Here is a 13,830-nt window from a genome sequence, read left to right as displayed (position 1 = left end):
GAAAATCCTAACCAAACACCATCCCTCTGACAAGAACCACATGTTTTTGAATAAGATCCTTTGTAGTGAGTCTAGCCGCCTCGCCATTGTTGAAGTGTATTTGGACTTTATTCAAACGTGTACTACGCTGTAGTTTATAGTACAACCGTTGGACTGTGGGTGTATAAAACAGGACATTTCTTCACTGAGTAGTCTTTCATGTTCTGTACTGTAAACTATGGTTATGGGTTGTATATTTTGGTGGTTGGTATGGAAACGTTGGACCATCGTCTTACTTTGAGAATGCCACCTCCAAGGAGCATTTGACCTTGTACTGGACCACGATGCCGTGGATGTTCTCTGCCTCCTCCTTGCCCTTCTTGCCCTCCTTGCTATCCTTGCCCTCCTTCCCGTTCACCTTAAACCTGTTGGAAATGGAAAAGTGATAGCATAGCTGGCAACTTTTCAAAATCCAAATTAGTAATCAACCTGTGCGGTCATTTTCAACTGCGCGTACACTAACAGTGTATGTACCAGCTTTACCAACATCGAGTACAGGTACATGGTTTACATGAACATACATGTGCATACCTTTCTTGTTGTGATTAATAATGTACTGTAGGCCATAGCATAATTTTTTTTTTAAATACAAAAAAAAATTGATTAAAATTTTTTTTAATAATAATTAATTTTTTTAATAAACTTTTTTTTACTGTCTGTATTTGTTTCTTGAAGTCAAATAAATAAAAACAATAATTAACATATACGCATATTTTTCTGAGATGCATGCTATCGATGTTGAGTTTCGAGTTTGTATGTTTTTACACACATTGATTAAGGGCCCGCCAACATACCTTGCAAACGCATGCTGATTTATCTTTTCTAGACGTTGTGATAAACTCTATTACCACTTCTTCCAACCATACTCTTAAATTCCATGATCAAAATCTCGTACTGATGGGTCTCATCCCGGCAATAAGCGACCAATTGTGATCACGATCGTCACTGAAAAGTAGTACACACATCCACACATCCACGAGATGCACACAAATGACACACCATTGAAAAATATTTTTAGTCTGGTCCTCAAGTACTCCACTGCGCACACCGCATTGATGTCTATCAGGTACTTGACCGCATTGCTTATTAGACTTATCACCAGTCCATCCATGATCGTAACATTTCGCCAGAAGTTTTCGGGCAAAAACGATACTCTACAAGTATTTTTTTTTCGTTAGATAGAAAATGGGAAATTCGTAATTTTTTATGTGGCAATTCGTATTTTCATAATTTAACAAAAATTCATAATAATTACGAAAAATTTGTAATAGTTGGCAGCTATGTGATAGTATTGGAAAAGTAACGGAGCAAGATAATTGGAAAAGTAATGGCTTTTCCACTGCTTTTCCACGACTATGGAAATCCAGAGCAATCCATGTCTGTTACATGGGAAACCTAAGGCACTAATGGAAATTCAATCCATAGAACTGGTAATGGGTTTTTCCAAGGTTGTCCATGACTGTGGCAACCCAGAGGAATTCAGTTGCACTATCATTGTGGATTAATTTGTGTTCTCCGGTTTGATGTTCCCACCCAAAGTCATGTGATGGAAAATGTCATGGAAAATGTAAGGCTTTTCCCGGTTTTTCTTTCCATGACCATGGAAACTCAAAGGAACTCACATTGTGGAGGTGGTCAAATTTGTGTCCTTGTATTTTGAGCTTGCCGTCCAGGGCCAGGCCTCCAACACCATGGAAAACACCATGGGAAATATACGGAAAAGATACGGTTTTCCCGTGGTTTTCCATGATTACGGAAACCCTGAGGAATCACTTCCGTTACTCACATTGTGGAGGTGGTCGATTTGTGTCCTCGTATTTTGAGCTTGCCGTCCAGAGCCAAGCCTCTAACACCATTGAAAAACACCATGGGAAATGTACGGACAAGTTACGGCTTTTCCATGGTTTTCCATGATTACGGAAACCCTGAGGAATCACTTCCATTACTCACATTGTGGAGGTGGCCAGATTTGTGTCTTCGTGTTTGAGTTTGCCGTCCAGGGCCAGGCCTCCAACACCATGGAAAAAAACCATGGGAAGTGTACGGACAAGTTACGGCTTTTCCGTGGTTTTCCAGGATTACGGAAAACCTGAGGAATCACTTCCATTACTCACATTGTGGAGGTGGTCAGATTTGTGTCTTGGTGTTTGAGCTTGCCGTCCAGGGCCAGGCCTCCAATACCATGGGAAATGTACGGACAAGTTACGGCTTTTCCATGGTTTTCCTATGATTACGGAAACCCTGAGGAATCACTTCCGTTACTCACATTGTGGAGGTGGCCAGTTTTGTGTCCTCGTGTTTGAGCTTACCGTCCAGGGCCAGGCCTCCAACACCATGGGAAATATACAGACAAGTTACGGTTTTCCTGTGGCTTTCCACAATTACAGAAACCCTGAGGAATGACTTCCGTTACTCACATTGTGGAGGTGGCCAGATTTGTGTCCTCGTGTTTGAGCTTGCCGTCCAGGGCCAGGCCTCGTTTGTGCTTGTTGTTGCTCAGCAACGGGGTAACATAAAAGACTTTAGACAGAGTGTGGCTGGGTAAGACTGGCAAACCGTCGGACGCCCTGGCAAAATAAAGGGGGAAAATGGACAAATATTTAATTAAAATTAAAAAAAAAATAATAAATGTAAGGCCCAATAAAGAAGCCTCCAGTTTCTGGTATGGAGCTTGCCCCCAAAGTGGTGCGACGACGCGCATTCTTTTTTTTTTCCCCAAACTTTTTTTTTTCTTCAAATATTGGCTGATGTTGCACTCTCAAAAATAGAGTGGAGCTTGAGGTGACCTCAGCTCAGTAAGGCCATAAGGTTTGACAATTCTGCACCCACTTACGATCTTGACCGATTTATTTTTTTGAAATTTGGATAGTCCAGACAAAAATCGGAGAAAACGGTAACGTCAGACCATAAAGCGACATTGACATCGTGCATGAGCTGCCAGGCTGGTCATTAGTCTGCTCCCTTACATATGGCGCTAATTAAAATGCGTTTACAGGTTCCAGATACACGACCATCGCTCCCTCAGTGTGGCTTCCAGACGCACAATTACAAAACTGCAACACCGTCTGCAAATGGTGCCCGACTTAATTTAGTGCAAAATATGTGGGAGCCCAGAGGCCACATAAAGCTTATGCTCGATCGTACCCCCATCTAAAACCACGTTAAAATTGTGCAGCAGCAGGATTCCAGTCAAACCAGTGAGTTTGGCGTTTTGAGACATCATCTTACATTGAAATTTTTTTTTTTATAATTTTGCCGACGCGCATGGCTACGGCGACAAGCGCGCAGACCAGAAACTGGAGACTTTTTGGGGGGCCTAACAAAAAAACTATAATAAATTTACTGCCTGAAAAAAAAATTGTAGAGTATTTGAATTACGCTGATATTGCAAACCACTGTGTGTGATATTAGTGTACAAAAATAATATTGCCAAACACATGTACATGTAAAATTATTGAAAGGGTGAAACAGTAGGAATGAACCTGGGGGCGGAGTTGTGCAGGCAGGTTGGGGAGGGGGTTAGGGGTAGAGGTGGGGGATTGGGGTGGCAGGTTAGGGTAAGGGTGGGTGTGGCATGTTGTGTGTGGAGTGGGGTTGGGGTGGCAGGTAGGAGGTAGGAATTGGGATGGGGGGGTGGTGGCAGGCTGGGGGTGACAGGTTGGGGTGGGGGTGACAGGTTGGGGGTGGGGCGGCAGTGGCAGGGTGGTGATGGGGTAGGGGTTGGATGGAAATGAAGATGGGGATGGGAATTGCGGTAGGGATGGGGTGGGAGTTGCAGATTTGGAGGGGGGGTTTGCAGATTTGGGGGGGGGGGGGGGCGCAATGAGCACCTACTTGTCTGTTTCAAAGTAGACGACACAACACTTGTAGTTGGCCTTATTGAAGAGGCAGATGTCAGCGTACTGCTTGACCAGAATTTTGATCTTCTTGACTTCCCGCTTGGAGTTGTTGGTGATTTGGATGTTGACAGCTATCTTCTCTCCATGATAGTACATCTGTAGAGGAAATGGGAGGCCAACATTAACCCATTAGTACATTGTATTACATGTACATTGTATTACATTGTATTACATTGTAGTACATTGTATTACATTGTATTACACTGTATTGCATTGTATAGCATTATATTACAATGTCTTACATTGTTTTACACTTTATTTATTTCCTAATATGAATCAATAAAACCATACAGCGCTCAAGTACTTTCGGAAACTGCAGGGAATAACAGACAAGGTGGTTTTGGCCAGTACAGCAGCCAATGGGTTAAAGGTCTATACATAAGAATTGTTTTTATACAATCCGTGAAATGTATTGACATCACAGCAACAGCGCCCTCGGTTGCCTCAGAAATGGCACGGAACATTTTAAACATTGATAATTAAGTGCACATCAAAAAAAAATTAAAAACTTAATTTATTATTTCTCCAGTCATGAGGAACGTATATTTGCACAAAATGTGTTTCAGTGTATTAAAGGGAATATACAACATTTGCAAACATCGAAAAAAAAAACTACCAAGTTTTTGCGAAATACCTTAATAGGATGTTGGTAAATGACAGCCTGAAGCATCCTGTAAAATTATGGCACCTGGTATACTGTCATTTTCAAGAAAAGTGGTATTTTTGTATCAATTTCCAACGCTGATCGGCCGATCAGCGTTGGAAAAAACTGGCTTTTTTTCAAATACTGGCTCCAATTGACCATTGCCCTTGTTTGCAATCGATTACAAACCTATGAACGGGTACGAGCCAGCTAGACTGGTTCCCTGACCTTACAATTCCCCAATGTATGTAAACTGCTCTGTTTCTTCTTATATGGAGTCGGGGAACCAGACTACAGGAAAATGATCGTTTTTCTTGGTTTTTATAGCATTTTCGAACCCAAAACCTCCAAAAAGTCAGTGTAACTATATTTGCTATATATTTCCAACGCCCCAATTCCATCCATTTCTGAAAATTACAGCAAAAGCAAATGATGTATATTCCCTTTAAGTATGGTAAAAATGCAAACTGGTACTTGTGAAACTTTCCCTTGACACGATACAATCAAACAAACAAACAAACAAACAAACAAAAACTGTGAGAAAGACAATCACCCCTTTGTCCAGCGATGCCTCCAAGTGTAACGGGGAGTTGGCGCTCATTAAAAACGTCTTTTTGTCCTCCTGGCTGGGCTGGGCGATGGGCTGTTCAGGGTTGGCATAGGTCACCTTGCGGATGGCCAGGTTGACTGAGTTCCTCTTGTGGGGCTTCTCATCAATGGAGTCTGGGGACAAGATACGGAAAAACAGTTGCAAACTGCAGGTAAATTTAATTTATATTCAATGTTGGGTTTTGTCATTCACGGACAATCTTATAAGCAGTGTTCATACTGCTCCTCGAATAAATTCGTTTCGTATCGGTACTGTCATATATTCATATTTGTCTTTGTTTTCTTTTCTGTTACTTCATTTCTAACAATTTTATAAAGTCAATATTAGGTTTAGCCCTCACCGACGTTTAAACACTGTATACTCATTGTGTTACCTCCCGAGTGGAAGTTAGAAAAAATCACTCGGGTGGGACTCGAACCCGCGACATCCTGCTTTCTAGTGCAGACGTCTAACTACTCAACCACCAAGCTTGCGGGATCAGTTGGTTGGTTCGAATCTGTACATGTATCGGTAGCAGCGAGTACCGCAATGACACTTCATGTCGGTGAAGGGCAAAACCTAGTATCAATTTACATCAGCCTGACGAAAATTCCATCTTATGATCAATTTTATAAAAGACACTGAAAATGCAAGCTCAAGAAAATATGTACATGAAAAGTGTGTACACGTACGGTACCTTGCTCATTTACAGATAATTTTTTGTTAACCATAATATAATTTCCTAATTGTACTGAAAGCACATTTCCCTTTTTTTTTTTGGGGGGGGGGGTTAATTGGTACATTATTTATATTAATAACCCTCCTGCTGTCTGAACAATCACAGACAGTAAAACAAAATCAATCCTCTTCCCCTGCCATGCCTTTTACACAGGCTAGTCACCAACAGTCAGATCGTATTTACAGCAAGCACTGTGACTAGTCAAATTCCATCAACAGACAAAAGCAAGTAACTGGTAGGCACAGCTGGCTTACTGATCAGCTACTGTCAAGGTAAAGCTGTATCAAGTTACATAAACAGTCACAGCCAGTCAATCCTGCTTCATGTAGCCTGGGAGCTCTTAACTGTTAAAAAGAGTTCCTTGATTGATTTTGACTGCTGGGATAGCTGTGTAGAATTTGACAGGAGAGGGAGGGTTTTAATGCCCGCTTTTAACATTAATTAATAAATGAGGTTGGTCGAAATTGAAGCAGGAAATGCCACTTAAAGGTATAGTCCATCATTTGTAATTTGTGCGTTTTGTTCGTTTGAAGCACACACACTGACTTTTCACTGACCGGCGCCTTTGAATGACAATTATTGTCAGATACTGTGCGCCTTACAAATGCTTTGTTATTATTATTATTATTATTATTAACAAAAGTGCTCAATATCTGAAGAAGGATGCTGAACAACCAATCTGATGAAGTTTCAGCTTAGCTTCAGCTGCATTTTTCGAGAAAAACAACATTCTAGGATCTCAATTTCAAATCAAAAGTTGCTGAATCATGTTTTGAATTGGGCATGAATCCAGCGTCCGAGACACGTTCTCACTAGCCGATTGCAGCTACGCGATGTCGCGCACTGATCCGACGAATTATAGCAACCGCGCGCGTGTGTGCATCGTGCCAATGCTAGACGCGCTTCGCCGAATAACGAACTACTAATATGAATTTCCTACGGTGCTTCTTAAGAAGCACCGTTGAAAAGGCCTTCTTTCGTTGATTTCTTCAAAATGACAGCTTGCCAGAAAAATTAACTTCAGGGGGAGTTTAGTCCCCTTACTATCTTTCAACCAAGTAGGTTTTTCAACAATAATTACGCCAGTCACTTTTTGGATAGCTGCAAATGATGGACTCTGGCTTTAAAAACACATGTATGGTGAGTCATCTCCCTTGAAAAAAAAACCTCTCTTGTTACTAGAGCGACCAAGGAGATGTATACATGATATATGTATACACAATTAGGTTATGGCCGCAACAATAGAAAGTAGGGTTTCCATTTTTTTATTTGGAAAAAATTCTGATCAATAAACAGATACCCTTTCTTCTCAAAATGTTGAACTGAAATGTTTCATTATACACTATTACTCACTCACAATTCTTTCTACAAATTTATATCAAAAACGCAGCGTAATACAGAATATCTGAATTTATTTTTGTTTGAGCGCCCCAACGTCAGACAAACGTATCCAGCTATGGACATTTTTGTCTTCATGCCAGGGGAACCAGCCTTTAAGCATCTGCAAATACTCGACGGCCGCGCACGTACCCAGCGCATTGATTCAGCTGGGCTGCCTCTCAATGTAATTACTACTCCTGATCAATGGAACCGGTGGAAGAAAGCGGGGAACCTGGGAAATCTGACCTGCCTGATTTGACCGTCTTCACTACACACAGGTGCGGCTATTGTATTTAAAAAGAAGAAAGCCCGGAGGAAAACGGCCATTTTAAATCAAATGACCACTCTGGGTTCTTTTGTATTGATTTTTTTTTTAAAGGGATGCACAATGAAGTGAACTTGGTTCGACAACAGGCTTGAGTCAGCCCAAGAAAACTGGTGCAAATTGCAAGCGTTTGAAACTGAGTCTACAGGTGATCGGCAAAACCAAATATTGAAATTTGAGCAATTCCAGCTTCACAGACATTACCGTACATACCAGACAGTTTTTGTCCACTAGGAGCTTTGTGAATACACGTAAACCTGAGTAGTTTTGGACCATTTCTCTGAATCATTCATTATTTGGATATTGACGGTAAATTGGCTCTGTAAGGCCAAAAAAAAAAAGTCTCTGGTTTCTGGTATGCGCGCGCGTCGCCGTAGCCATGTGCCTCGGCAAAATGAAAAAGGTTTTTTTTCAATGAAAGATGATGTCTCAAACCGCCAAACTCACTGGTTTGACTGGAATCCTGCTGCTGCACAATTTTAACGTGTTTTTAGATTGGGTTATGGTCGAGAATAAGCTTTATGTGGCCTCTCTGGACTCCCATATATTTGCACTAAGTTTAGTCGGGCACCATTTGCAGTCATCAGCCAACATTTGAAGCAAAAAAATCAGGTAAAAAAAACAAAAAAGCCCATCGCCGCAACACTTTTTGGGCAAGCTCCATACCGGAAACCGGAAATTTTTTTTGTTGGCCTAATGGACATTTCATTTTCTTCCGTGATGCTGGAATTGCACGTTTCCTTCCCCCATGCAAAATTCCATTCATTGGATGTAGGTTACATGTGTATCCTCATATACAGGTACCATGGACACAGTAAAAGCAAGTTCATAGGAATGAATGACATTTATCGAATTTCATATCAACTTCAGTAAAAAACAAATATTCAAAAACAGATTCATTACTCTTATTATTGTGACGATGACACAAATGGCATAACAGCTGGTTCATATAGGGTGTCGGTCGCATCAATTGGAGAACAGGGGAAACTATTAGAAGAGTAAACAGCTGAAATTGTACAGGACAGGCCCAGATGACATGAAACGTTACTATGGTTTAAAGGGAATATACATCATTTGCTTTTGCTGTAATTTTCAGAAATGGATGGAATTGGGGGGTTGGAAATATATAGCAAATATAGTTACACTGACTTTATTTAGGTTTTGGGTTCGAAAATGCTATAAAAACCAAGAAAAACGATCATTTTCCTGTAGTCTGGTTCCCTGACTCCATATAAGAAGAAACAGAGCAGTTTACATACATTGGGGAATTGTAAGGTCAGGGAACCAGTCTAGCTGGCTCGTACCCATTCATAGGTTTGTAATCGATTGCAATCAAGTGCGATGGTCAATTGGGGCCAGTATTTGAAAAAAAAGCCAGTTGTTTCCAACGCTGATCGGCCGATCAGCGTTGGAAATTGATACAAAAATACCACTTTTCTTGAAAATGACAGTATACCAGGTGCCATGATTTTACAGGATGCTTTACACTGTCATTCACTAACAGTCCAGCAAGGTATTTCAAAATGATTTGGTAGTTTTATTTTTTGATGTTTGCAAATGTTGTATTTTCCCTTTAAACTTAAGGAAATATACAACATTTGCTTTTGCTGCAATTTCCAGAAATAAATGTATTTGGAGGATTAGCGTGCTATGAAAAATATTGCTAAACTCGCTTGTTTCACGTTTCGGGTTCGGAGATGCTGGAAAATCTAAGAAAACCAACCATATTCTTGTAGTCTGGTTCCCTGACCCCACTTAAGATGAGACGTTGCAATTTATAGACTTTGGGGATTGTAAGGTTTACAGAATCAGTCTAGCAGGCTTGCACCCCTGCACAGATACATATGAAAAATTAGGAGCAGTTTTTAAAAAAAGCCAGTATTCTCCAACGATGGTCGGCCGACCAGCGTAGGAAAAATACAAGTTTTCTTGAAAATGTCAGCACACCAGGAGCCAAGATTTTACAGGACGCTTAAGATTGCCATTCACTAACAGTCAAGTAAGATATTTTGTTATCGTTTGATCTTTTCATTTTTTGATGATTGCAAATGTTGTATCTTCCCTTTAAGGATTAACCCAGGCCTCACGTCTCACTGTCGGGGAATCTCACTGTCGGGGAATCGGCTGCATTTACTGTCAATGACAGACGCATCTGGACTTTGGCCTGCCTAGCAGGCCTAGTGGGAAGGGGGTGCCCCATTTTCGGCTCATTTTGGCCCAGTTATTTCCACGACAGTTAGAGTCCATATGGTTGCAAACAGCCATTAATCTGGGTCACGACGACAAGTGGCATTTTATTTGATTTCCGTTCGTTCCCGTAAATGAAACCCACTTTCTTTCTGGCTTGGATGGAGGCCGACAGAGAGAAGCTAATGAAGTGATGTTCAATTTCAGACGCGGGAGGAAAGTCCTGGGGTTATATTTTAGGGAAAGCCCACGCAATCAGACAGGGACTTCATGTTAAACTCAATTCGCATGTTGACCTGAAAGGAGGGGGGGGGGGATTCGAACCCGGTGTCACATGAAATATGGACACTAATGAAATCTGGCCTCTTCTACCTTGTATGGACTCGAACCTCACACGTGAGCTGTCACTGCCCTAGTTATCTTCATTAGCAATTACTTGAAGGGGAGTATGGGGAGTGTGGCCTAGTGGTTAGGGTTTGTGACTCCTGATCAGAGGGTCAGGGGTTCGAATCCAGTTGCTGGTCATATGTTGTGTCCTTGGGCAAGCCGCTTCACCCCACTTGCCTCTCTCCACCCAGGAGTGTAAATGTGACCCACTCCACAAAAAAAGGGTATTATGTCGCAAAAAAGTGAAATTGAGTTATGTACATGTACATGGTTGGAAAGCCCACAATGTAAGCTTTCATTTGGTATATAATAGAGCTCCATAGCCCCTCCCGTTCTGGAGATATGACATATTTGCATATTAATTACTTCCTTGGAGTTCAAATTACACAACTGTGAAAACAGGCTTTGAAATAGCTGGATTTGTTGTAGAACAACAGAACGATGCACACAGAATGGTTGTTTTTTCCACTTTGTTCATCAAATCAACATTTCTGTGAATGAAACCTGAAACTGTAGGTATTAAAGATGTCATTCATGACAAAAAATGAAAATCACATTTTGACAAAATTTTCACCCTCTCAATGTTGAGCGGGCCATTACACAATAATGCTCAGGGCGACTTAATACCCTTTTTTGTGGAGCTGGTCACAAATGGGTACCGGCATTAGCTGGGGAGTAACCTGTGATGGACTAGCATCCCGTCCAGGGGTACTAGAAATATTATCTATATATATAAGAGAGAGTTTAACTCGGCCTCCGAGACGATGTTTGCTCATGAAAGGATCCCAGACCGCGGGCTCCCGCTGCGCGAAAATCGCTCCACGTCCGTGGAAAAATGCGGAGGGTGTCTTCCGCCAGGTCGGACACTTCGGGTCGTCCTGATTTTCCCGTACGGACCGGCGATCCTTTTCGTCGATTTTTCGTGACTGCGTTTTTCGCAGGAATTTGCCGTCGTGTGCGCTTTCACGTTGACTGCCTGGCCGCCCCCTGTGCTGGCTTCTCTGCGTGTCTAGACTGTGCGAGGTCAGCGAGGTCAACGTAGGGGTTCCGTTTACGTGTTCTACTCAGCCCTTCTGCAGAAGCGTTCACCAAATTGTGTTATGGGGTGACCTTGGTAAAATATTTTTTCTCCATGGTGCGTGGCCACCAAGTGCCCCTATTCTTTCATATGCTTCGCTTGCCGCCCCTGCGCCGAGTGCAACGAATACTCAGAAGGACTTCACATTAAGTATGCCTTGCGCGGTCTGACCAATCGAAAGTCTACACTGCGTAGTATTTCCGGGCTATGCAAAACTGTCGATGGCAACGCGTACTGCAGCCTCCTCCACACCCTGGAAACGAGGTTGAGTCTACGGTGCTCGCTATTTGCATGATTTGAAGCACAAGCATGTGAGTGACGTGTATAGTGCTCTGTTGCTTCCATCATGTGTTTACAGCTCCATGCATCCACCAAGGCTGACCGTTGTGAGTTCGCTGCCCGCCACGTATAATTCAGTGTCGCGTTGTAATGGGGGCCTGTTTTGGATCAACGAAGGATCGATGCATTGCTTCAAATACCGCGATCTTAAACGCTGTCACAAAAAATCGACAAAATAGTGTCCGACCCGGTGGAACACACCCTCCACATTTTTCCACGGACGTGAAGCCGCGGTCTCGGATCCTTTCAGGAGCAAACATTTCTCGGAGGCCGAGTAAAACTTGGTTGAACCAACTTGAATAAAAGTTGACTCGACTTTTTCCTCGCAGACGGTCTCGCAAATTGTAAGAAGTTCAAGTTTACGTTTGTTGAAGAAAACAATACTGAAACTTAATTATGACCTTCCTCCATGATTCAGACCGTTTTCATTTTCATTTCAAATGACACCTTCACACGTTTCATTGCATTATGATTTATTGTCAAAACTGTACAATCAGCCTTCGCCTGTGTACTACAGTAACCTTTTCACTACGTTTTCCAAATGCGACTGCCTCACAAATGCGACTGATTCTATTGCTCAGAATACATGTAGCTGATTCAATTACTCCAAACTCAAAACTTTAAAAGATGATCTTCTGCTCAAATTGGTTTCAGTTTAACATTTAACTCCCCACATTTTCATCCCCAACACTACGCCCTACCCGATCTATGATCGGGTAAATCAGCTTGTCAGAGATAAACGCCAGCCTGATGGGCCACACTGGCTCGCGACAGACTTGACTTTTCTCTACAATTACATGTAGGCATGAGCAATACAACCGACGCGTCCGTATGTCATCGAGTCAAGCTTTACACTATGACAGGTCACAAGGGCGGAAAGCCAGGCAAGAATTATTTGTTGTTGCGTTTGGTTTTTTTTCTTCCCTCTGTTTAAATCAATTTTTTTTTTTTTTAAGGTAGAGTCCATCATTTGTAATGTTTGCATTGTGTTTGCTTGAAGAAACCAAAGTGCTCAAAATCTAAAGAAGGGTGCTGAACAACCTGATGGAGTCTGAGATCAGTAAATGCTGTAATATTCCGAGAAAACAATTTAGTCTAGGATATCAATTTCAAATCAAAGCTGTCGAGTCGTGTTTCGAATTGCGCCCACATTCAGCATCCAGGACACGTTCTCATTCAGCCAATTGCAGCTACGCGATATTGCACACTTAACCTACAAATTATAGCAACCGCGCGCATGTGTGCATCGTGTCAACGCTTGCGCACGATTCGCCAAATTAATAACAAACTACTAACAGAAATTTCCAAGAATGTGTCTTTAGACGCATCGTTGGAATGGCCTTCTTTCATTGATTTCTTCAAAATGACAGCATGCCAGAACAAATAATTTCTCAGGGAGTTTAGTCCCCTTACTATCTTTCAACCAAGTATGTTTTCAACAATAATTACGTGAGTTACTTTTCTGATAGCTGCAAATGATGGACTGTAGCTATGAATTTTCTTGGTTTAACCGAAAAATTGACTGAAAAATTTCAAAGATTTGAACTTCTCAGGTATCATTTGCCAACTGCACATTGTGTAAGCCCCTTCACTCCACCTGCTTCTTTCAAATCCCACGAACAATTCCTCGAAAACAGACTCCAGAAAAACAACAACGTATGAGTAACCTACCACGGACTGGCATCCCATCAAGTGGGAATTCAAATATTATCAAAAACTTCGCTTTAAATCTAAAAAAAAAAAAAACCTAAAGTTCAATTGCAAGCTGGAAGGCAGTGTGTTATTCCACAGAGACGTTTCACTTTAAAACTCAAATAAACACTTTCCTGGGGATTGTCTATCAATATGTCAGCATTTGCACAAATTCCAATTTAAAACCATCTGCTTGGCGAGCGTGCAAGGAACGCTGGCCTACATGTACTTAGAAACATTATCCCAGCTGCAACAAAACAAACAATAAACTCCCTGACTCACTCAAGTCCGAGAAAAAAACCCTTCCACTATTTTTCCTAAATTTTGAAGAGGGTCAACATCACATTGACGACTCTCCTGGACAGCATTTTCCAAACACTATCGTAAACCCATTTTCATCTTGGCGTGAAACTTTCAAAGTTCAAGACCCCTACTAGTGTGTTATTGGTTCCTGTGAAGAAAAACACTTGTTTCAGTAGCGCGGGACTTGAAATATTCCATAGACTACCGAATAGCCCTTGGAGAGTTTAACA

General features: G+C 41.7%; 1 protein-coding gene across 4 annotated transcripts in view; it reads right to left on the bottom strand.

The window, feature by feature from the left end:
• Window positions 1–13,830, bottom strand: part of LOC119723751 (beta-arrestin-1-like) — a 72,291-nt gene that overhangs the window by 13,173 nt on the left and 45,288 nt on the right. For all 4 annotated transcript variants that reach the window (XM_038194592.1, XM_038194593.1, XM_038194595.1 and 1 more), the window contains exons 7-10: window positions 5,135–5,304; window positions 3,874–4,034; window positions 2,457–2,606; window positions 276–404 (exon numbers count right to left, since the gene is read on the bottom strand). In XM_038194592.1, the coding sequence (XP_038050520.1) occupies window positions 276–404; window positions 2,457–2,606; window positions 3,874–4,034; window positions 5,135–5,304 (610 nt within the window). The remainder of the gene's footprint in view (window positions 1–275; window positions 405–2,456; window positions 2,607–3,873; window positions 4,035–5,134; window positions 5,305–13,830) is intronic.

The sequence above is a fragment of the Patiria miniata genome, unplaced genomic scaffold (genome assembly GCF_015706575.1).
Source record: "Patiria miniata isolate m_02_andy unplaced genomic scaffold, ASM1570657v1 HiC_scaffold_17, whole genome shotgun sequence".
NCBI lineage: Eukaryota > Metazoa > Echinodermata > Asteroidea > Valvatida > Asterinidae > Patiria > Patiria miniata.
Note: the sequence above shows the minus strand (reverse complement) of the source record. Positions and strands in the feature narration are given on the sequence as shown.